Below are 25,943 nucleotides of genomic sequence, written 5' to 3'. Positions count from 1 at the left end.
CTGCTTGTTTGTAATCACTAATCACAGGCTTGTCATACAGCGCATTCATCCTGGGAGTTCATCTAACTGTCATGTGCACGGCATGACAAATGAAGCATGTTTAAGCTGCAATTATGTTACATTCTTCATGGAAGACAGTCACATGGGTAGGTGCCACATAAAGTAGGCTGAGAACTTAAGACTAGTCCAATGGTGGGTCCCATCCATGCATATTACCTTATCAATCCCAAAGGTTGTAATGCTCGCATATCTCAGTTAGGTAACTAGGGTCAGAGCATGGGGTCAGCCAGGATACAGTGCAGGTGAGGTTATGGGCCTTGTTCAAGGGCTCAACAGTGGCAACTTGGCAGTGCTGGGCCTCGAACCCTAGACCTCCCAGTTAGAACCGAAATATTTCACCATCTTATCTATTTGCGCCACCACTGCCCCCATTAAAACGGTATACCCAAATGGAAAATAATTACTGTCCTGTCCAAAGTATACTGTACAGCAACATTGTGGTGGGTGAGAGGAAAATACTTTCAAAACCTAAAAAATATATATGACATTCCAACCAGTTTCCATCTAACTCCTAGTCACCCAAACGGCACCGTACAGACTTGCACAGAGATGACATGAGTATGACGCTACAGTACAACCAGTCTGTTTACCAGTCCACAGGTTAGCAGGCTGACTCACGCCTCTGCATGAACACACAGGAAGCGCTAACCAACGCCATCCACAGTCAGACTCCATTACTCAGGTGTGGTCAATGTCAGAAACCTGTTAAAGTCATATCAATATGAAAATACCTTATGAATCCTCAGTAACAGTCTTGCATCTTTTCAAACAATGTTTTATTTCAAAACGATAGGAGGCCAAATAAGAAATAGTGTACAATAATTGTCATGGTGTAAATAGGTTCAACTGTTAATTTCCTTCCTGTATTTGGCAAGTTTTGCCTGGGGTGAGGCAGGAACACACATTACCACTATGATGAGAAAAGACTGAATCATACACACATTCACAAACACACACACTTTGACCAAGCATGCCTGTGGTAACACCGTAAGATACTAAAATTGAGGTGTATGGTTTTGACAGGTCCAAAAATGACAATACAAATATTCCTGTAAAGCCTGTACCACACTGTTCTGACTTGTCAAGTCTTCGAGCCGACAGATCAAGCACACTACCCCGTCTGATATGTTTTTCAGTGCACTATCCTGAAAAACATATCAGATTCCTATCAGGCATTTTATCATCAAAAAGGGACGGCCTTGAATAAAGGTTCATGTTTTCCTTTTGGACATGCTGTGCTTCCCACTGTCAGCTGAGACAGCTGTAACAGATCCATCTGCTGCATGCAGGCGAGTAAGTCTCAGGCATGTAGTCTGACCCAGCAAGCACACACACCGGGGTAGATAAAGCTGCCAAAGGCTATAACACCAGTCACTAGTTAAATAATAACTAAAGCGAAGAGAACGAATTTTTTTGGAAAACAAGGACCAATTTTTCAGTGACATATAAAATAGTAATAGATTCACAATCAAAGATTTGCAGAAATACAATAAATGCTGCAAGAATAAAAACATACTGTTAAACTGTCCAATCCTCATTATTAATGGTGTCACACTCTCTTTCAGAAAATAAGGATCTAATTAGTATATTAATAAGTTTTTGCTTAGATCGGATGTATTTCTCTTTAAAGTTACAGACGGAATGTTTCTTTTTTTCGTAGGTGGCAAAGACTATCACGTGTTTCCTCTGAACCACATGACGCCAGCCGATTGCATATTTTCGAACTGTTCACTCACGCACCGTCGGGGGCGGCGTAACACACTTGGAGGACAGTGCTATCCAATCCTTCCGCTTGCGTGAGCTCACAGATGTCCCTGATTGGCTGTAGAGCCAAAATTAATGTGGGAGCACTAAGTACCACTCATCCCTCTCCTCTGAGAGAGCTCGGCCAATCAGCTCTCTCTAGACCTAGAGATTTTCCCCACTGCACCACTCGGAGGCCACAGACGGAATGTTTCTATTGATGTCTGAATTCAGTTCATCATAAACAAAGATTAGTGATACTATTCCAGAAGGAGCCATGCAAACCCACATTATGACCCTACCTTCGCCATGCGTGCCCGATGAGCCTGTATATTGTGGATCATGAGCAGATCCTTTCTTTTTCCACAATTTGGAAAGTTAATTTTGGACACTTCAAATTGGTGTATTGGCTATGTCAAATGCTTGTGCAATGGCTCTGATTGATTTTCACTTGTTTCTCACCTTTATAATGGCCTCCTTTTCACCTATAGACATCTCTCTGGTCTTTATGTTGATTTATCTTTTTTAACATTGAAACACTAAGATCAAGAGTTGACATTGAGAGATATTAAATGTGAAACGGTGGGCGACATGGTGATGTAGTGGGGTTAGAACTGTCGCCTTGTACCTCCTGGGTCCGGGTTTGATTCCCGGCCAGGCTTGATTCCTGTCTCTGTGTGCATGGAGTTTGCATGTTCTCCCTGTGCTTGGTGGGTTTCCTCCAGGTACTTTGGTTTCTTCCCACAGTCCATGCAAAATTAAGCTTATTGGTGTTCGGAAATTGCCCATAGTGTGTGTGTGTGTGTGTGTGTGTGCCCTGCGATAGATTGGCACCCTGTCCAGGGTGTACCCTGCGCCTCATGCCCCAAGCCTCCTGGGATACCCTGAATACAGGATAAAGTGGTAAATACCTGAATTCAATTTAAAAAAGGGACAGATAAGCAGAGATTTCTGAACTGAAATTTTCTGTCATGCTGCTCAAAATGTTTGAATGCATCTACTGTACAGTGACAAAAGATGTGCTACTTTCTTCTCCGGTCATAATGCCCTATAGGTCTACTATTAACTATAGTTAATGATAACTATACACTTTCCACGTGTTCCAAAGACAAACAGAGCTTTTATGTCTCTATCATAACTCATCACCCATTTTATTTCACATATTCACACTCAAAAGATCTCATATTTACCTTGAACGATATTGTTTCAGATTTATGTGACTCATTTTTATACTTTTACAGGCTAGAAAAAGTCTTTTGGCCAATTTTTTTTTTGAGAGACACCTCATACTACCATGCTTAAGCATTATACTGCACCGCTCCCATGCAAAATCAGTGATGTTTGGCAGGTCTGGTAATTTAATACACTGCCCAAAAAAAAAAAAAAAAAGTCACCACTTGGATTTAACTAAGCAAATAATTATGAAAATTCCATTTGATAATTACTGCAGTGATTAATATGATTCAGCTGGTAACCAGATATTTAACCCTAACTGATGCAGTGAGTAGATTCTGATTTCTTAAACTACCATGTCAGAAGACATATCCTGTGGTCTTGACCAAGATGTTTCTTTGTTTCAAGAAGATCAAATTATTCTTCTCCACCAAGCAAAGAAAACAACTAAGGAGGCTATAAAAACACTGAAACTGGGTAAAAAAAACTGGTTAATGCGTTATTAATACCTGGAAGGATAGGGGTGAACTGTCATCTTTAAGGGAAAAAATGTAGCCTGGAAACATCGTAAATGATCATGATTAGTTATTACTCAAAAGTCTGCAAAGTCAAATAATAATACTAATAATAAAACTAGTGTTAAACTCACAGCTACGTTGTGAGAAGTGAAAGTAAAAGCATTTCTCATGCAAAATGCGAAGAGGACTCGTGGAATTGTGACTAAACAACTGTGTATTTTCATCACTTAGAAAAAAAAGGCTTCAATTTTCTAGCGAGCATAGAGAATGAACTGTCGAGCATTAGGAAAAGGTTATACATTCAGGATGAGTCCAGATTGACCCTGTTCCAGAGTGACGAGAAAAGAGGCGGGTGAAGTAATGCACCCATCATGCCTAGCGCCTATAAGTGTGTGGTGTGGGGACAGGTATGATCTGGGGATGCTTCATTTGGTCAGGTCGACCCTCAGCAACTTTATGTGCCAAGAAACAGTCAGCTGACCACCTAAATGGGCAGGGTTTTCAAAAGTAATAAGACTCTGGATGGAAATAAATGTTGCGATGCGACATTGCATAATCACATACACACAATACACACACACACTCACACACATGCACACACACATACTGGACACTGTGGCGATACATGAATTGCCACACACAAAAAAAATCGGAAAATGTACCTGAATCAAACCCCCCACTCCCAAACTTTAAAGTTAACCTTTAGATCTCACGCGGCACTGACCCGTGCCATGGAAACAAGAAAAAAAACCTTATATGGAAGTGTGTCACACTGGTGTGTGTTAAGGGGGGAGGGTTCAGACGTCCAACTGTGCATTTGGGTGTTCATATACTGTATGTCATGCAAAACCGAAGTTATCATTGCTTATAAAACATGCAAATTTTTACTGCTACTGGAATATGGGAATGATGTCGCACGAATGTAGAACTCACAAAATGCTCGCATTATTATAGTTTTTTGGTCACAGGAACCACCATAACAAAACATGTGAGTATTGCTTTGCTTATGTGACCCATTACTTTGTTTTGGTATTGTTTGTTCAGTCATGTTTATATAGTTGGTTAAAATGGAATAAAATATATTACGTCACATTGCCAAGCTTGCAACGGAAAAAAGGATGTAAGATAAGATGTAAGATTGTTATCTACAGGTATAGGTGAAGTGCTGTGCAGTTAGTCCCTGGATTCCTCCAGCGCATCAACCTTAAACTAAATAAAGTGCAACTGACACATGCTACCTGCTTATTTACATAAATGTCAGCCAACCTGGAAAAGTATGTTAAAAAACATGGCACTGTTGAGAAGTAGCTAATCATTAGCTGACGTGTTTTGAAAAACGGCCTTCTTAGCAGGTGGCCACATTCCATCTGTGGCCAACAACAAAATTCCTCACACCTGACAGAGGGCCAATTAACATTCTTTCCCAGCAAGGACACTTTTCACAAACTCAAGTTTTCTTTCCCCCTACTCACATGAACGTCGCTCAATGCCGAGACAAGGGCAAAAGGAACAGCAGGTGAGAGCGGGGATGAAGAAGAGTGAGCAATTCTGTCTAGACATCGGGCCGAGACGCGCCGGAAATAGGTAGATGTCAAAGAAATAACTCAAATGGTCTTGTTTCAGCTTCAGGACAGATTTAATTAGACAATGTCTACTGAGAAGGTAATTAGCACTGTGACATTTAATGCTATTTATAAAGAAAAATGGACGTTCAGTAAAACAGGATATTTAGGACGCAAGTTTAACAAACTGTAATCGTAGATCCATATCTAGCTCGGTCTAAAGTGGGAATACTGGTTTCCTGATACATTATGCCATTGTAAGGTCTGTGTGTTAGGAATTTAATCCTTTAATCTCAACCATCAAACTTCTCTGTGTGACTATTAATCTCATTTTAACCCCATTTTACTTTAACACGTGAAATTTAATTCCTTATCACGTCTTCCTTCTGGGAGCACAGAGGAAATGATGCCATCAAGACAACAGACTATGAGAAAGAAAACCAACAACTTGTTAACTATTAACTAAAGTTACAGCCAGTGTAGTATTCTGCAAGCTTAAAGTGTGCCTAAGCACATTTATCATACAAGTTCAATAACCTATGTTCAATTCAAACTGGGACTCATGAAGGGAGGCATAAAACCAACTGATATTTGTCACTAAGTAACAGTGATGAGACTCTTAGCAGCAGTAAAACCTTAGGAGCAAAACCTTAGGAGCTGGTTTGATCAGCAAAGGCATTCTGTTTTTGCAGGACAATCCATGACCTCATACTGCTCAGCTCCCCATTGCACGTTACAGGAGCTTAGCTGGAAGTCAATGCCACATCCCCAGACAAGTCTTAAGCTCACACCCACCCACTCCACATGCCATTAAGGCTAGTGTTTCAGCAATGATAATGACGTGAAGTAGGCGGTCCGAACATGGATTTGGGATTTTAAGAAAAATACCTTGATGGTATCCAAGCACTAGTGAAACATGCATTTTTGAAGCAGGGGATTATATACAGAAATAAAGCTTGGATTGCAGGCATAATTAATTCCCGGAAGTGTGCTTGTATATCAGAGCACTCATATATCAAAGCAAATTTCCCCATAAGGAATAATGGACACTCAGATGATTTGTTCTACAACCCAAAAATATTAATTTAAAAATTATTACAAAATTAAACTAAAAATAAAAATTAAACTAAAAACAAAAACAACCTTCACTTTACCTTTGAAAAGAATCGTGCCTGAAATAAGATGAAAGAGAAACACACGCACGCACACACACGTAATCGCTGCTCTATCGGAAATCATCTTTATCAAGGAGCCCCTTGCTTTTGCCTCCTCCGTTATTGCACTACAGTTAGTAAAGAACTGTCACTACACTTGGACATACACACAAAAAAAAATAAAAAACAAATCAATAAATAAATGCTTTTTGCACACGCACACACGTGGTCACAATCTTATAGTAAACAGTACACGTGCGCACAGATGTTGACTATGAGTGACTATACACGTGCACTGAGACTGAGCAAGGGAGACAATTACCCACAATCCCACAGCGAGAGAGAGAGAAGAACCATTGGCTCAGTTGTGATCGTGTGACGCTCGGCAGACAAAGCGCATATGTACTCCTCGTGTATAAAGACCTCGCTCATTTAACAAACGAAAATGTATTAAAAAATAGTGCTCGTCTTGAGTAACATGCTCGCATGAGAAGTTACTCGCAATCCAAGGTTCCTCTGTCAAAACCTTTGACTTGTACGCCTCTTGTAAAAACAACACTAATCGGACATCCAATGTTACCATCCCATCAAGACACAATGCACAAGTGGAAAATATTAGGTAGGATGTCACAGGAAGACAGCAAATCTAACTGTTACACAACTGGCCTGGATAACTGCATACAGTGCAAATTATTAAAATGTGTACTCGGGTTATATAAAATGAAGAGCAGCCGCCTAAGTGGTCATACTGTAACAGCTTTCATTATAGCTAATTAGCAGCGTGAATACTACAGTTTATTTATTGCATAATAAAAAATGTTTTTTTTACAAAATCCACTGATTTAATTCAAGCATAACCACATTTGATGCAGAACAAAGAGCCAACACATAGACGTCAAATTCCATGGCTTGCTCCAGGATGTGTCCTGACCATTTAGCTGTGAAAATGCTTCAATCTTACTGTAAGAGCATGGCATGCAAATAAATTTTTTTTTTTTGATGTGAAGGCTGGTTTTGTTCGTCTCGCACAAATTTTCCACACAGTCAAAGCAGTTGCCATGGAGCCTTCACAGAGGACAAACATGAAAAAAAATCCTCGGCGGAGGTCAAAAGCATAGAGGAATAGATGAGGTTGGGTTAAAGAGCAAAGAAATTAATAAATGAGATGGTGCACAATGAATAATTAGGAAACGAAAAAACTTGTTTCAACTGTATAACATATAGAGACATGCATGCCAACAACATACATTAGCACAGACGTAAAAGAGACATGCGTAGGGAGTGAGCAGCATGGAACACATCTGTGTTTAACCCACGTATAAACTTTTCCAGGTAAGAAATTTCAAACGTGTACCTGTAAACACGCGATGAACAAAACATTTCTGCCAGGTAAAAAAAGAATATAATTCCCTTTTAATGTTGAAAGTCAACTCCCAAACTTCAGAGCATGAGCTATGATCTGACTAATGTGAGGTGATAGAGGAGACAACACCACATCCCAAGACTATCAAGACACTCCTTTAGCACACCATTAAAAACAGCCCCTATAACGTCATTTGTCCTCTTTAAACTTTAGACTTCTATCCTACACCAATGGCCTCATAAATCATATCACTAAACTTAAAAAAAAAAAAAAAAAACCTTCCCCTTACCTTAGATTAGACTGCTGGAAATTTCCCTCAATCTAGCAATATAGTGGAGAAGCAGAAACGTACGTCCCTAGCCTCAGCTTGTGGAAAATGCAAAACGTGTAAAGATGTTCTCCCAAATGATCTTTTCTACAGGAACCAGGAACCATAGGCAGTGTTAACGTGCGCTTACAGGGAAATTTGAGGCCAGGGCATTGGCCTCATGCAAATCTCTTCCTAGTTAGAAGAAAGAAAAAAAGAAAAAGAAAAAAAAAATGCGGCCAAATTGGTCACGGGTGAGTTCCATAATGTTCTGCGTATCTTTTCATATTATTTGCTTTTAGTAAGTGGGGGTCTCAGAGTACTGATAATTCTGCTAACTCCACTATAACCTTTCATACAGGAAGGAAAGGCAGAAAGGATCTCTGGGTAAGCACACAGCATGCAAATAACTAAACGCAGCATTGCAGTACACACAGGAGGAAAGTTTAAACTGGATAAAAAATACGGGCAGATCAGTGGTGTAAGCAGACATTATACACTAATACAGTTTCACAATTTAGCAGTCAACTGATTAGTCGTAGTATTTTGAGTCGCACCTTTTGCACAGAAGACAACAGAAACGCACAACACACAAACCGTCCTTAAACACAGACTTTTCTAGCCTCCATGAAACTCAGGGTTTCCATTCCTTCCTTGAAATCATTTCCCAAGGCTTTTCAGGACACTTCTAGTGATAATCTAGCTGCTAAAGTATGCCAGACATAATACACGCCCTCCATCACTCCTTCCTCCTGTGCTTTGGATATGTAATTTTCTGCAGCTGTACCTTAGTTTTTGTACATACATTTATGCTGATTGCTGCCATGTTTATTTCTCTCCAGAAATCGGATTTAAAATATGTGCAGTCTATGGCTATAATGCATCTGAAAACTTGTGTGTGTGTGTGTGTGTGTGTGTGTGTGTGTGTGTGTGTGTGTGTGTGTGTGTGTGTGTATAGCCCTGCAGCAAAATCCTTCTACTCTTCCACTGTGAGCGATTCAATAGATATTGCGTTAATATTAAGTGAAATAAGTATCTGAAATTAAGCATTTATTAAATTTACCCAGTTAAGGAATTACTGAATTTTTTTTTATAAAATGTTGACCATGCATGTGCTTTTTGCAACTCAGAGAGGAAAAACGATATTTCATTTCTTTTGATGCTCTGATCATTTAAATACATCTGGACAGATATGCAAATATTTATACATTTAAAATAGGCTTTAAAGTACAGATAAATGTGTTTAATGAGGTAAATGTGTACACTGCCTCGAAGAAAAAAAAAAAGAAAGAAAAAGTTGTCATTTCGGCAAGGTTAAATTATTGTTCTGTGTCAAGCAAAGAAAACAACTAATGAGATTTTAAATTATTACTGGAACTGGGTTAAAAATCGTTCAACACAATCCTTCAACAAACCTGGAAGGATAGTGCTGAAGAGTCTTTGAACTTTGTGGAAGAAATGTTGTCAGAAAGAAAAAAAAAAAGAAAAAATTATGAATGGCGATCACTTAAATGTTTGGTGAATTTGCATGGAAAAACAATAAACAGGAAAAAACCACAGCTGTTTAATAGTAAAGGTAAGAGCATTTCCATACGCACACAATGAACACACAGGATTGGGACAAAACAGCTGTGTGGCCGTAAGAAAACCACTTGTTAGAGAGACGCATCAGAAATGGCGCTTTAGAGCAATTGGAAAGGGTCATGTGGTCTGATGAGTCCAGATTGACATCCGAGTAAGAGTGATAAACTCATCATACACCCTGAGGACTGTGCAAGCTTCTGGAGGCAGTGTTATAATCCGGGGTTGCTTCAGGTAGTCAGTTCTTGGCCCAGCAACGTTATGTGGCAATAAAACAAAGTCAGCTGATGACCTGAATGTACTGAATGTGACTGAAGTCACTGGAGTCTGAAGTTTTTCTTTCCTGATTGGATGAGCAAATTCCAGGCCTCAAACTGTAAAAGAGTGGTTCAGGGACCTTTTTTTTTTTTTTTACACAAGAACTGGCCACTACATTGTGTGCTATAATCAAAGCTAAAGGTGACTGAATGAAATGTTAGAAAGAAAAAAAAAAGGTAGGTCGAGGAGCCAAAAAATGTACTCAAGTAAGAGTAACTGTACTTAAAAATAATATTACTCAAGTAAAAGTAAAAACGTATTCGGTGAAAAGATACTGAAGTACTGAGTAACTGTTTCATCATAATGTCCGATTTATTATTTTTTTAGAAATTAAGTAAGCAAAGCAAAATAAAATAAATAATGTGACATTTCCAAATAATAAAATAAATGTAACAAAATAAATAAATAAAACTAAATATCTTTACAAAATAGCAAATTAAGGAATAAGAAACACAAATTTCCTAATCTCCCTTTCTTCACAATATTAAGCTTTAAAAATAAATACCTACTGTAGGGAACAGATGTATGTTTGAACAGTGTGGACGATTTCCTGTGTAAGATATACTGTATATTCAGTCGACCTACAAATGGCCCAGCAGATAGAATTTACCATTAGAACATGTGTACAAGGAGTCTCACTTTACATTAGTAAGAACAAATGTAAGAAAGTTGTATTTTTAGCCTGTAAAAAGTTAGTTAGCTTCTATGTGCCCCCCCCCCCCCCCCTCACAGGGTTTGTGGCTGATTGGTCAAACGGAGTCATGTGATTATTGTTGCCACGTCTGATTGGTGAAACACAGTCATGTGGTAGATCCACTGGCTGCATTTCTCTGGCAAAAACAAAGAATATCTAAAATGTCGAATAAATGCTTAGAAAAGTAATGAGTTGAGTGTAGAGCAGTGTTTCTTCTTTACAAATATACTCAAGTATAAGTAAAAAGTATGGTGAGGTAAAACTACTCATAGAAGTAATTTTTTTCAAAAAGTTACTTTTGTAAGCGTACTAAATGTAGTAAATGTAACTCGTTCCTTTATATAATTCAGCTCCTGATTATTCTTGCCGATTACCACACACACACACACAATATATATATATATATATATAAACAGTTTCCAGTTTTTCCAGGACACATGGGAACCACGTGGGAAACTGGTTTATTTGATACTGTATATCGGCATATTTGCAGAGTGAAGAAGCGTGTTGAAGTGTGTGGACAATTTACACAAAAGCAAACAGCCTCTGAGATGCACCAGTCTTTCGCCAAATTTAAACAAACTTGTCAATTGCTTAGTAAAAAGGTAAATATGGCTGGTAATGAAAAACTGTTTTTTGTGTAGGATTTCACACTGTTATTTTTTTTCTAAATCATCAGTGATACTTCACACAGTGACATCCGATTTTCTTTATGCCATACCATCATTGACACCTTTAGTAAACACGATTTGCAGTGTCATCATTGGGAGGTGCCTGAATGGTAGATTAAATAAACATTATACGGCTTATTCGTACTGATGCAAAAGCCCTAACGGTGTTTAACCAATTAATTAACAAAATTTACTCGACAAAGTAAGAATGCTATAGAAATACGGCAACAAATGAAGTAAATAGTTAAAAATGTAAATAGTTATAGTTGAGCCTGCCAACAGGCTCATACTGTACAGCAGGGGTATTGAATAAAAAAATTTAGGACTGTCCAGTCAATAACATTTTTATCAACCTAAATTCTGAATTTCATATTTGTGTTATGATACTGATCTCTATATATGCAGCCATTTCTCTCTCTCTACTCATATATACACATGTCTGTAAAAAATAAGTAATTTAAAATTTCCATAGCATTTCAACAATCAATTATTAGTTATTACGTTAAACGTGTACAATTTGATCTTTGATGGCCTTGTACATTTCCTTGTATTTGTATGAAATACCAACAAAAATCCATCATCAACCTTTAGTGAACCTTCATTTAGCCACAACTTGGCTATGAATAAATGTTAAAGGTCTCTGGTTTGCGCCGTCCTACTGGGATTTGCGTATTTTACAAGCTCTCACCTCGGACTGATGTGAATGCTTTCCGGTGTTAAATAACTGCTTTTTATTATCACCACAGTTTCAGAACAAATGAGATGCACCAAACTAGTTTTGACCTTCCAACAGCAAGAATAAATACACATTGATCTGTACATTCATCTTTGAAGGTTCAGTTTTCATAGTCTACTTTCCTATTCTTTGGATAACCCATGCTCTGTCGTGCTTTTGTTTCTGTTTCTTAAAACACTATGTCAACTGGCGGTCCTCCATTTAGTGCTGCCTGTTGGAGAGGCAGTCCCTTCCATTAGGGGGACATACAGTGCTGTTTAAAAGTCTAGAGAGTATGTACTGTAACTGGATGACCAATCCGAGATGAATCATAGCATTTTTCTAGATATACCATCATCTTCCTGTTTATAAAAATAAGATAATCGCACAAAAAAGGCTCTGAATCACAAATTTTATATCCACCAGGAAATAAAACACAGGTACTCCAAAGTCATTGGCATGGGAAACACAAAGGATGGGTGCTTCCTGAAAACAATACCCGTCTCTGATAGAAGCAAAATACCACACTCCCGAAAGCAGGAAGCAAAAACAGTTAATCCATGAGAGTTGCTTACAGTGAGAAATATCAAAAACCTGTGAGAAATTAAAGTCAGGGTCAACAGGTCATACTCATCACTGCATTTCACTCTAGTATTTCCATGCCTTACTTACAGCCTCATTTTTAGACAGGAGCCGATTGTGCTTGGTTAGTACACAAAGGAGGATTTGACTTAATCCATTTCATAATTTAGGAAATGTACCTCTATGATTACGAACAGCTAGGACTGAGCACATACATTACAGATAAAAATGACATCAGTCCATTAACCTGCAATCACAGACTCAAATAACACAAGCTGGCATGCGAAATAAACAAGCTTGTATGTTCCATCCCATGTGCTTGCCATATGCCCCTTAAGACCACGAATGGATCTGGCTCTTTTTAAACACAGAGTTCCCAGACCATCACATGCCATCAACACCGGCTCTAACTTTGACACAGCCTTCAGTTCAAGCGCTGATATTTAAACCACAGACCCGAAACATCATATGTCCTTGTTATCATCGTCTTCTCGCACAACCCCACAATTCAAAACCACTTAGTGAATCTTAAGTTCCGCCTTATAATTTAAAAAGATTGCAGTGCTGGGGGAGGAACACGGCCAAACACACAGATAGCAACAGAAGGAAAAATGTTAACAAGGGCCAAAAATATTTAACTTTTCAAAAACATCACAGGGAAAAAAATAAAAAATAAATAAAAAAATAGTGGTTCAAACAATAATTCAAATCTACAGTTATGTCAAATTACGTCAGCGATAACTAGCAAATGATCATCATCTTGAAACACAAGACAGAGGTTCAATGAGAGAAAGGTATTTTTCTAACAACATGAGCACAACATTAAACCATCAAACAGTCCACACATCAAAAGGGTTGCCATGGATAAATTTCTAAAACACGATATATTTCATGAAAAGGTTCAAGGCAGAATCCAAGCACAATCAGCCTGACTTTCCATCAGAACAACCGGCATCTATAGAGCCAATTAACCCCAAAGGTAAAAAAAAAAAAACTTTTCCGCCCCTTCTGAAGTGCCTCTATTCACGTCTTCATTTCCTCGAAACATCACAGTGGAGAGGGTGTAGATGTGTAAGCTCATTGCAAACTTTACCAGTGAGGCCGGAAAGCCACTTCAGGTCCTCAAACTGGGTGACACACACATTCTAGCAATATTTAATCTGTAAGTTACTTAATGTTGCATAATTACTGTGTATAGCGTTTTTATACAGTGTTTTTTTTTTTTATGTTAGTCTGTACTCTAAGAGCTACAAACACCCGGAAAAAAATTCCTTGTGTGTGTTAACATACTTGGCGCATAAAACCAGATTCTGATTCTATTGTGTGAATGCAGCTGAACTGATATATTCTGTCGAGGGACGAATGTAAAGGGAATGTTTTTGACACTTCCTACAACTTGGTTGAGATCACTGTCCCTCAAGTTCCAAAAAAAAAAAAAAAAAAAAAAAAAGCACAGTTGGAGGAAATCTCCATGGCTACATGGAATGCCTCATTAAGCTAACGTTCACAATAAGTGCCTTCCCTCTCTGGGGTTATCAATAGCTCTTTCGTTTTAAACACACTAGAAGCTCCTCTAACAAAAGTGCAACAGACCAACGGAAAGTCAAAAGCTAATCAGACTAATCCACTGTAGAGGTTTTAGAAACGCAAGCTATTGTCATGCGGAAAAATAACTTCGAAAAAATAAAGCGAGCAGGATGGGCTGTGCATTCGTGCAATAAAAAGGACAGTAAATTCCTGTCCAAAGCCCTCTTTCATCATTTGTCTTTGCCAGACTGCAGCACTCATGCGTGGGGCATATGCCATTCCGCTCTGGTCACAGCTGAATAGAGGAGGTTTTAGGAGACCCTGTGAGTAAAGATGTCCTGGAGCTGGAATGTGCTGAAAGAGTTATGAATGCTTTGGATCTTTATCAGTCTGCTACAGACATCATCCGGGTATGCGGTCAGGTCAACCGGTGCCAAAAAGTCCGGATCTCCAGTCTATCAAAATGAATCAGGCTCAAAGTACAGAGAGAGCGGTGCACTTCTTTGCTTACGTCTAGGCTGATGTAGACCGAGCTGGAATATCCGCTTAAACATGAACAACTGGACTACTTGAAATACCAACTATTTCATAGTATTGCTAAACAATTGAAGAACCAAGCAGTGAAATTAGTCTCCAGCCACAAGCGACCATCTGCATTCTTTCCTGAATCAAATCATTCCCTATAACCATTTCAACCGGTCATTTATTAATCCTAGAACAAACAAAGCCTGGTGCATTCAAGAGGTAGTTCTGAATGAAGTGGTCAGCGAAGGTAGGAGGACTCTAGTCTCCCTAGTCCCAGGCTCTTGTCTGTCGATTATGAAACAGAAGACAGAAGATGGATCACAGGACCTACTGGAACTCATACATGAGAGCCAGTGCAAGGCACTTGCCAGGCACACTCACCAGCAAGCCAGAAAATAGATGCAACTACGTCTATATCTCCATGGTGTCTGCTTACAGAGTAGTTAAAGAAATACGGTATCTTACCTTCACCCATTGAGACCTGATGATGGGGATCGTGATGAGAATTCTCTGGCATGTCACTCAGTCTTCAGACACTAACAAAAAAAAAGAAACATGAAACTGAGGATATAAATGAAACTGAATTTTACCATCAATCCACTCATCCATGCATTATTGTCGCCACTTATTCTGTAAAGGGTCACAGGGGGCCAATCCAGGGGAACAGTGGGGCACAAGGAGGGTTAAACCACCCCATCACAGGACACAAACACAAGCACTCACACACACAATCATGTACTGTAGTATTGGAAATGTAAAATCACCAAACAACCTATTGTACATGTCTATGGATTATGGAAGGAGACCAGCGTAACCAGAGGAAACCCACCAAGCATGGGGAGAACTTTGAGTCTGGTAAACACTGTGTCTTTGCATCTACACAGTCCTAGATTTAAAACCAAACAATCCAATCATTGTTTGAACTACAGTGCTGTGAAAAAGTATTTGCCCCCTTCCTGAAGATTACGGTATGATGAGTTGCTTTTGATATCTTTTAGCGTGTGTCACTTTGGCAGACAGGTCCTATTTAAGTGATTTCTTGATTGAGCAGGTCTGTCAGCTCAGCTTTCTAAAATACTTAGCCAATCTCAATTCTTTCATGATGCAGCGAGAAGGGGAATTACTTTTTCACAGACAGGTTTGGACAGTTTTTTTCTTCCCTTAATTAATGAAATCCTCATTTAGAAACTGTGTTCTGTATTTACTCGGGTTATCTTTGCGTAATAATGAAATTTTGTTTGATGATCTAAATCATTTAAGTGTGACAGATATGCCAAAAATAAAAAACATGGACTTATGGATTGCACGATCTGACATTTGGATCTCAATGTTGGTATGTTGAGATAGAGGCTCCAAAACAAATCTCATCAGTAAGACAGACAAACAGGCTTTCACAAATCTGATCGACCAGTTCCAGGATCTGTCTGGGCAAGTCACAGCATCTCTTTAAAGAACATCCTCATTCTAGCAATAACAACAAGTACTGCCCACTTCTTTCCTCCTCCTGTGCAAAACTTTGAATGTAAATTAAATTGAAACATTTTGACAAGACGTGCCCTTCTATATAGCGCTTACTGCATGGGCCAGGCATTTAGATCCACCGAGTAAACCCAGAGCTACGCATTCCAGCTGCCCCCGGCTTTGCCCTCCGCTCTGAGAGAGATGGCGGTGGAGTGTTATCGGCCGGAGAAAGGGAAATTCCTGCCATTCCAGTGCACAGAGTAAATCAGTGTTCTGTATAAGCTTGTGCCAGCCACTTGCCATCTCATTGTATATCTGCCAGTGGGCAGAGAAAGCCGGTGGGCTGGTAGAACTGCAGCTCTAAAGCTTTCCAAAGCTGGACTGAATTTACTTGTGGTGCTGTTTAAATTAAACTCAATTCTTAAGCCAAAAACGGAAGGACCAAAAAAATGCTTCCTAAATTAGATTTTATAGAAAATATATTTAGAATATGAATAGAGCCTTGTTAGATAGGACAATGAGAATACTATTCATTGATAGAAAGGTACACACCAAAAGTCTATACTAATTATTAACTAAATCTCACCTTAAATCTTCATCACGTAGACATGCACAGAAACGGTTCAGACAAGCTATGAATGTCGATATGCAAAAGATGAAATAAGAATAAACAGACAGACAGACAAACAGTCCAAGTCTGGGATTTTGAATCCATGCTCCAGATGTTTGTCTGTATTTGGGTTAATTGCCATATTAGCTTCACAGGCTATTTCATGGCGGATACATATTAAACATCCAACCAAATTTTTTCCAACCAATAAAATATAAAGTTATAGATATGATGTAAGGGTTTTAAAAGCTAGTAAATTAAATGAAACAAATGAATAAATAAATAAATATGAGATTATAACATCGCCTTGGCCAGAAGAACAAGATTTTATACACGGTTCTTTGGATGCACTTTTGCTAGAAATTGTTGAAAAAAAAATTTTTTTTATTGGTTTTATCTGGTAGAATAAGTTATTTAAAATTCATTCTGGTAGGAATCATTGTCTCATGGCATTAAAACTTGGGCAGATCAAAAATATTTGCTTTATAGTCAGATTAGTGCTACAGTGCTGACATTTTGGAGTTTCCTTATGCTTTAATAAATACGCATGGCTCAAACTCCTAAGGCCTAACCGGCACCTTGTATGCTCCAAATGTTAATCACGCTATGTAATATCACACTGTGGAAATATCTAAAGTCAAATCTACATATCTAATCAGTTTTGCCAAAGAAATGCTCCAAAACAAAGGACAAGTGGCTAAAGGTGAACATCACTCAAAGTCAAAGGCAGAAAGTTTAGTTTGCTATTTCAGTGCAAGACAAAAGCAGAACGTCTGCGGGTCGGACTCGGAATCATGCAAACTGCATGGATCGTTTCACTCCCGCGTGATCATAGACAGGATTTTTATAGGGGTTGAGTATGAAACGGCTGCTGCATTTTCCACATCAATGACAAACCCTTAAAAAAAAAAAAAACACACAAATTAGTTCTCTATTCTTGAACCAAACTAAATAAATTCTGGGAAAAAACAGGTTTAATAACTCCTCTCCTGCTATTCCTGCTTGCATCTGCCTTTCGAACGGGAACGAGATCAAAGATCACAGCAGCAGGACATTCTTCAGGGATTAAGTTCTGCATTGTTCCTCCGTGTAATCGCTGGGCTCTGCTACGAGCCGACAACCTGCTCCACCAAAACCGACGGCCACAAGAGGTTTGGCAATTATCTCTCCGAGGCCGAGTGGAGTCATGTGTGTGTGTATGCGTGCATGCTACACTGCCTTACCTAACCCAAAACCAAACCTATTTAGTTAGGCGGTTTTAACTACAAGCAGTCATGCATTTTACTAATAAGTTTAGTACTCCTATATATCTGTAAAGTGCAGAGGAGTTCGCTTGAAACAGTGCAAAAAGGAGTCGAAGTGCTTTAAAATGGTGTTTATGGCGTGACCCCAGGACAAGTCCCCCATAAATAAGCAGGGGGCAGGTCACTATGTGTCCAAGTCTATTTACGCTATTGTGAAATATGCACAAGAATGGAAAGGACCCACGTGAAAAAGCAGTTTTTACAACCAAGTGGACTTTTTTTAATGTGAGCATTATTATAATTTGAGTATCACCATGTTAGCAATTAATATTCTTCTTTAAAAACATGAAATAAAGTGAAAAAATATTCATTCATCTTCAGTAACCACTTTTCCCTGGTCTGGGTTGTGGTGGATCCAGAAGCTATCCTGGGAATGTTGGGCAAAATGTACATTTTACGAGACTCTTTTCCAAAGGAACTTACATTTTATCTCATATCACATAAGCAGATGAGGGTTAAGGGGCTGGCTCAAGGGCCCAACAGTGGAAACTGGGGTTTGTACATGGAAACTTCCAATCAGCAGTCCAACGTCTTTAACACTGAGCTAACCCCCTCCCCACCCCACCCCGCCCTGATTTTGAGAATGCACCATGAATTTGACAAACACAACACAAACACATTCGCCTATTTAACTGTTAAAGCTGGGATATTCTTTTCTAACGAAAGCGTTCTGTTCCATGTTGCTTCCTAATCACAGAATACATGAATGAGTAAATGAGGTTGAAGATTTAAAACAATTAAGATGCAATACTTTGTACTGTAACAGCATGGTGGTATAATGCTTAGCACTGTCGCCTTGCTCCTCCGAACTCCGGGTTCGATTCCCGCCTCAGGGTTTGTGTGCATGGAGTTTGCATGGTGGGTTTCCTCCGGATAGTCCGCTTTCCTCCCACATTCAAAAGACATGCAGGTTAGGCTGTTTGGTGTTCCCAAATGGCCCGTAGTATGTAAATGGATGTAAAAATGGGAATAAATACAATGGTTCCCATTGGCCTCCACGGTCCCTAGTTGGACTTCAGAGGTTCCTAGATGGATGGATGGACTTTGTATTTGGTTTGTCCATCGCTTGTGCTGCTGCCAATAAAAGCCAAGACACATACCACACACAGATGTGTAACTGCCCAGCTGGCACTTAGTCAACGGCAACTACTGAGCATTTGCTTCTCCAGCTGATAAAACATGCTAACCACTACATGACCTGTGAAATGATTGAGACCGCCCCCCCAAACACACACACACAACTAAACTAGTGGACAACAGAACTCATTCTCTAATTAGAGACAGATGGAGTGCCTTCTGCGTGGTGTTCTTAAGGCTTTTTTTTTTTCCAATTTCTCAGCAGGATAGAATGAAACTGATACCATTCTCACATAACAGCTCAGAGGGCATCAGTTTAGGTTAAAGTAGGACAACAAGAGGAAGATCCAAATTTATGGATGGGTAAGTTGATTGAACATAGTCTACCTTGCACTAAATTGATCTTTCTTCCTTTGTGACATGCTGTTCCTGGGACAATAAAGCTCCCAAAAAGAGCAAGAATGAGCTTTGCAAAATAGTCGATCCTAATTATCTGCCTAACATGAGAAGAATGTTAAGTATCTGCCTTTGTTGCCCAAGTCTGGGCATTTGTAAAAGAAAGCCTCCCAAGGGAGCTTTTTTTATCTACAAAGAAATGTTTTAGATAAGACATATGGTGGTGAAGACAACGTACGCGCAATCTCTGAAATATATTGAGAAAGCAATGATAGTTACCCAACTTGATGAATATGCTACAAGATTTCTGCCGCTCAAGAAGGTCCGCGTGATAATGTGGATTTAAAGTGTTTTAAGATCAAATCTCAAGAACGAATCGAAATAATGAATAACTGATCTTAAGACAGATCCATGTAGGAACCCACACACCATTTGTCACCTAGATTTACTTTAACCAAAGAGGAGGCTCCTTCAGGGTTAAGAAAACACCAACACTAGACTCCCTGGCGATTACTTCCTCAATTAAAACACGTCCGACAGCAAACAAACCCAGCGTCTGAGCTGCGCTAAAAATAGCCCTTTCGACAGACTCCTTTCTTCCACTGCAGCAAGGCCACGGCGAACTCCGCATCCCGAGCGGACCCATGGGATCAGTGGCGTACTCCACGCGTCTCAAAGGATCCAAGTCACACAATTCAAGCTCACTAGATCTCCTCCTCCTGACCACTCAGAGCAGGGTCCAGTGTTGGCCTGAGGTTTTATTATTTCAGCAGTCTGTTCTGGACGACCTTGTTCTTCATCAGACCCCCCCCTCCTTCCCTCTCTCCAAACAGTTACACAATATAAGAGGAGTGTCTGCTTTCCCACATTTTCCCAGCGTCCGCTCAACTGCGACACAAATCAGCTGCTCGCTGTCCGTCCTAACTCGGGAGGGAATGCCAAAACCGCCATCTTTCACTCCTAATCACACTTTTTCACACACCCACTGCGACTTTAACAGCACACGAGTTCCCACTCAGTTGTAAGCTCTGCACAAACTGAACAGTCCAATGCACACGCTGCATAATTACTTCATCGCCCGAAGCGGACGAGTAAAAATATACGAGACCGGCATGTCAGACAATGCTTATGAACTTACTTTTATTTCCAGACTGTGCAATACCGAAAGCAGGAATACTGATCGCAAAAGTCAAAACACATTTTAATCAAGTAAATGACCTCATCCTCCATACTGCATGATAAGGCGTCTTTATACCCAAAAAAACACACTAAGCTCTAAAGATAAACTACGACGTTTACAGGGATATTTCTTTAATCTGACAGGAAAATTCCTAATGACCTATTTACATGGATGCCAATGTGATGTGTTTTTACATGCTTAAGGCATTTAATCAGAATGTAACTTTTTTCACATGTAGAAAAAAGTGGTTCTGCCGGCTGTAAAGCATTTTATCTGCTGGACATGATGTACAGGATTTTTCTTCACCTCTGAGGTTAGGTTAGGCTTCCAATCGTTTCCAATAAATCCTACCTATTGCATAATGATTGGTTACAAAATGCATTCTCATTAGTGATTGATGAAATACTTTCTTATGTATAAAATGCGGTGCCGGTCAGCGCCACTTTCTCGGGCAGCGACCCAGTGAATGAAGATAAAGACTGATGAGAAAGAGTTGTTTGTTCTCTCAGAGTTTACGGATCAGGAATCAGCAGACTCTTCCTCCTGGAAACAGGTCCCGTCACATAACGTTACCCAGACGTGGGGCAAACGTGTGCAGAGACAGCAGATGTATACTAATCAGAGAGAAATGCTCAGATCAAGTCTTTACATGGCTAATATTTACATTCTAATTGGGCCAGAACGGGTCAGACTGGTCTAATTGAGGTGTGTACATGACGCGGTTTTATTCCGATTGGGCTATTATTCCTTATAATTATCAGTAGAGTATTAAGAGTCCTAATGTCTTTATAGCACTCATGCATCCCGGTCTGCATTCTCTAAATGCTAAATGATCCTTTCCGGTGTCAGATTAAGACCCCACAGCACAATTTTAAATAGTCCCAGACCCATTAGCTCTTGCCAGCACAGTTAAGGCTGGAAAGTCTATTAAAAAAAATACCTTACATAAATGTTGGCACTTTATGCACGCAATATCCGAAGAAAGGAACTGACCTTGAACTCGGTCCAGCATACCACAGGCATTTATTTCAGTCTCGTTCTGGAGTTTTGCTTTCGTTAATAAAAAAATAAAATAAAAATAAAGTCTGGAATTTTTTTTAACTATATTTAAAGGCAGAAACAATAAAAAAAGAGTTTAGAGAAGTATCTATATGGATAGCCAAACTGCACTGTATTATTATAGATCTGAGCACAAAAGGAGAACTCAAATCCATGCACAGTAAATTCCGCCCTTGATCCAGGACTTTCCAACTTTTGTTCCACGCTGCTCCATTTTCAACCACAACTCTGGCAGTGAAACAGTGCTTCAGACATGCACTGTGACTCCGCAAGGAATTTTAAGGTAGACAAGGTCAAAGCAAAAACACTGGGCCTGTCTTCTTGAAACAGCTGGGTCTGATTACACGAGTTCTTTTGAAACCAACTGTGCAAACTCGCACATCTGCACATCCATGAGTTTGTCGAAAACTAAAAGCAACACTCACAAGTGCAAAATTAAAATGATGACATATTAGTCTGTTAGGTAAGCTCTCTCTCTCTCTCTCCCTGTGTCACTGCTGTAATGCATTTCAAAGCACGGCATCTGGAATTCATTGTAGAGAATTACAACATTTTATGACCATTTGTGTTATTGTACGCATGGAGCAGAGAGGCATGTGCCACTTTGTGCAAGCAGGAGAAAGTTTCTGCCCTAATACAACAACACATTGATGACTGAACAGGGAGGAGTATATGATTGTTGTAACTGCTAAAGTAAATAAGCGGCTGCCAGTCCTGTCACATTAATCAAGGCCTTGAACACGGGCATTTATCCCACATCATATAAAAGGGAGGAATACCCACCTATGGACTAACTAAACATCTGCTCAAACTTAGTGAAAGTTCTAAACACTATAAAGCTATCATAAGTTTGTTTACATTTTGCATGCAAAGACCTCTCTGGAATTCAATAGAAAAAGAAATTGTGTATGTAAAAAAAGAAAAAGAATCGATAAAAGTTAGTGTGCATATGCTGGAATTTGAATGCACAAAAATCAATATGTACAAGACCAAAGTTCAGCAGTTAGAGAAACTTTTTTTTCTTTCAAAGTAAACAGGCATTATCAGTCCTGTCACTCCTGGCCTTGCCAAATCTGTGTGAACGTTCTCTAGAGTCTAGGTACAAAGCCTGATGACGCATGTGAGATGGTGTTTGATTGGAGATGAAACTTCTTTTTTTTTTTCCCTTAGTTAAAAGCATGCACATCATTACAAATGTGCAGAAACATATTTTACTCCACGATTTCTAAAACCACCTTTAATTTTAAATCTAATTTGTGCAATCAAATGGTATGTGATGGCACAATCCTAGTGCACTAACTGGAATGAACATGTACAGCAATGTCGAAACTGTGTTAATGGATTCACGCCCAATTAAAAAAAAAAAAACACTGCGGGGCAACAGGGGTGTATACACCGATTATCCATAACAATAAAAACATTAACATCTGCCCTAGGTTTTGGGTTCACCTGGCTCCCCTGCCACTCGGGTGTGGCTTTGCAGGGGGCGTACTGTAACGTAGCACCAACACGCTGACAGTGGATCCTGAGGGTCGCTGGGTGGAGCCTCAATGGATCGGACTTGTTTGTCTGGAGCATCCTATGGGTGCACGATCAGAGTGAGATCTGGGGGGTTTGAAAGCCAGGTTGGTGGCTTTGGGCTTGAAGGCTTGTGGTGCACTGGGTGTTCTGGTGCCTTTCTACTGTGGGACCGGACTGGACCTGGTGCATGAGTGGGCCTTGGGTGCCCGTGAGCATGTCACCAGTTTGCTGATCTATGTTGTTCAGTGTATCAGTGGTCAAAATGTTACAGCTCATTTGTGTATTTATTACATCTTACAGTTATTGTCTTGAAATGAAAACAACAAGTCACACAGCTTACAAGTCTGGCATTTGAAATGTCTCCCCTGTTAGATTCTCAAAAAAAAGGGGGTAGTAAACTTTTACAGCAACTTTTTATTCCATGGTTTGAGGTGGTACCCTGAGGAGGATAGGTTGTACATCTTCCTAGACAGGTGGTTGCATTGTATTTTGACTTTAAAGACACATTATTTTAAATCAAGTTACATGCGAGTCGTATTAAAATGACAAAGACAAAAGATTAAAAAAAAAATTGGTGCTAACTAGTTGTGCCATTTGTGTGTTTTTTTTTTCTTGTCATTGCAAAATTATGGAAGATTGTAAAGGATCTGCGTGAATTCTGCATACAAAGAGAAACAACAACAACAACAACAACAACAACAACAAACAAACAAACAAACAAACAACAAAACAGCTTGTTAGTTTATAACTCTCAGGAAGGGGACTGAAGTTCTCAAACCAGCACTAACAGCACACACACACACACACACACTTCAGCAACTTACTTACCGAGTGCAGGTCTGATCCTTCACACCAAATATCCGGTGATTTATTTCAGTTTTCGCACAAATTCATCGCTGACTTTGGGTCGTGGCTTCATTCAAATCCGCACGAAACCGACTGTTACAGTGTATCGCACATGTAGCGGACCGGACCGCAGCGCACTACACCATACTACACCATACTACATTACACTACACCATACTACATTACACTACACCATACTACATTACACTACACCATACTACACCACTCTACATTACACTTTACCTCTCTACACCACTCTACATTACACTTCACCACTCCACTCTACTGCACTGCTCTGCAATTACTGAAAGCGCACTGAAGCCCCGCCCACAAGTCGCGTCACTGTGCGGGGGCGTGTCACCAGAGAAGGGACACACGAATGTACATGGCAAACACATTCCTGTACTCTGGTTTATTTACTGGGCCATGTGGTAGGATTAAGCAGGATCTCTTTTGTTTTTGCAATAACATAATAGAAATCGTAAAATAATCATAAATAGAAAAATTTAAACAGCTATTAATTGCGAATTAAAGTATTTAAAGTATATATAATTATCAGTATGTATATATACTGTACACTTTAATATATATACTTTATGAGGAAAAAAAGCTTGTTTAAATATTTTACTACATTTATTTCTATAAGTTAAATATTGATATTATAATAATATTATTATATAAATATATCATACAAACATCATACTATTTATGTTTTCCTAAAGCGGGTAAACAGTTTTCTTTTTTTTTTTGGCTCTCACTCCATATATATACTGTATACACACACACACACACACACACACACTATGTCTTAGTGGTTAGCACTGTCGCCTTGCACCTCCAGTGTCCAGGTTTGATTCCCACCTTCCTGATTTCGGGGTCTGTATGCATGGAGCTTGCATGGTCTACACATCCTTGGTTGGTTTCCTTCCACAGTCCAAAGACATGCAGATTAGGCTAATTAACATCCCCAAATTGCCCGTAGTGTGTGAATGCACGTGTTAATGTTGACCTGAGGTCCTACCACAGTCATAAAATGGGAATAAATACAATGATGCACCGTTGGCTTTCATGATCCAGATTTAGACTAAAGCATTGAACTACTGACCCGGTCTCAGGTTCAATCTCCAACACCACAGAGTTCCCACTGCTGGGCCATTGATTGATGCCCTTAATCTTCAAATGCTCAAATGTATAATGGGTTAAAAATGTAAGTCGCTCTGAATAAGGGCGTTTGTCAAATGCCAGAAATGTAAATGTAAAAAAAACAGCCCTGACCCTTCAAGGCATGAACATCTGAAGGTATGCTGTGGTATCTGGCACCAAGCCGTCAGTAGCAGATCCTTTAACTCCTGTAGGTAGGGCATCCAAGAATTGAGCTCCTTTTTATTGAGATCTGGAGAAACTGGAGGCCAAGTCAACACATCAATCTCATTGTTGTGTTCTTCAAACCATTCTTGTGTGTGTGTGTGGTATAATAACCACACACGCACTTTGTTAGTATTCCAAATTGCATGGAAGGAGAACATCCTGAACTATAAAAAAGCTTGATCATTGTATCTCTCCACTCTTATTGAAAATAACTAAGATAATCCTAGATTTTTATTTAATACCGTAGCTAAATTAACTAGAAACAAGACCACTGCAGAAATCTCCACAACAACAACATACAGTAGTGAGGACTTCATGAACCTTTTCAACAGCAAAATCATAAATATTAGGCAAAAAAAATCTGACTTTGAAACCAGACAATCTAAGTGATACAGATGATAAACTAACCACACCACATCAGAACCTAGAACACTTTACTCCCCTTAAAGAGAATGAACTAATTCCCCTCATCTCTTCATCAACCTGTGATCCTATATACCAGGATAGCATTCTTTCACCTCAGAAATATTGCCAAGATAAGAAATATACTGTCGTTAAACGATGCAGAAAAACTAGTTCATGCTTTTATCACCTCTAGGTTGGACGATTGTAACGCCGTACTGTCTGC

General features: G+C 39.4%; 1 protein-coding gene across 2 annotated transcripts in view; it reads right to left on the bottom strand.

Annotated features, from left to right (window-relative positions):
* Nucleotides 1–24,152, bottom strand: part of LOC128535931 (pleckstrin homology domain-containing family G member 3) — a 52,182-nt gene extending 28,030 nt beyond the window's left edge. For both annotated transcript variants that reach the window (XM_053510044.1, XM_053510045.1), the window contains exons 1-2: nucleotides 23,930–24,152; nucleotides 14,959–15,029 (exon numbers count right to left, since the gene is read on the bottom strand). In XM_053510044.1, the coding sequence (XP_053366019.1) occupies nucleotides 14,959–15,010 (52 nt within the window). In that variant the 5' untranslated portion in view covers nucleotides 15,011–15,029; nucleotides 23,930–24,152. The remainder of the gene's footprint in view (nucleotides 1–14,958; nucleotides 15,030–23,929) is intronic.
* Nucleotides 24,153–25,943: the final 1,791 nt, after the last annotated feature.

Source organism: Clarias gariepinus, chromosome 13 (assembly GCF_024256425.1).
Source record: "Clarias gariepinus isolate MV-2021 ecotype Netherlands chromosome 13, CGAR_prim_01v2, whole genome shotgun sequence".
Lineage (NCBI taxonomy): Eukaryota > Metazoa > Chordata > Actinopteri > Siluriformes > Clariidae > Clarias > Clarias gariepinus.
This window is presented reverse-complemented; position numbering and strand designations above follow the sequence as displayed.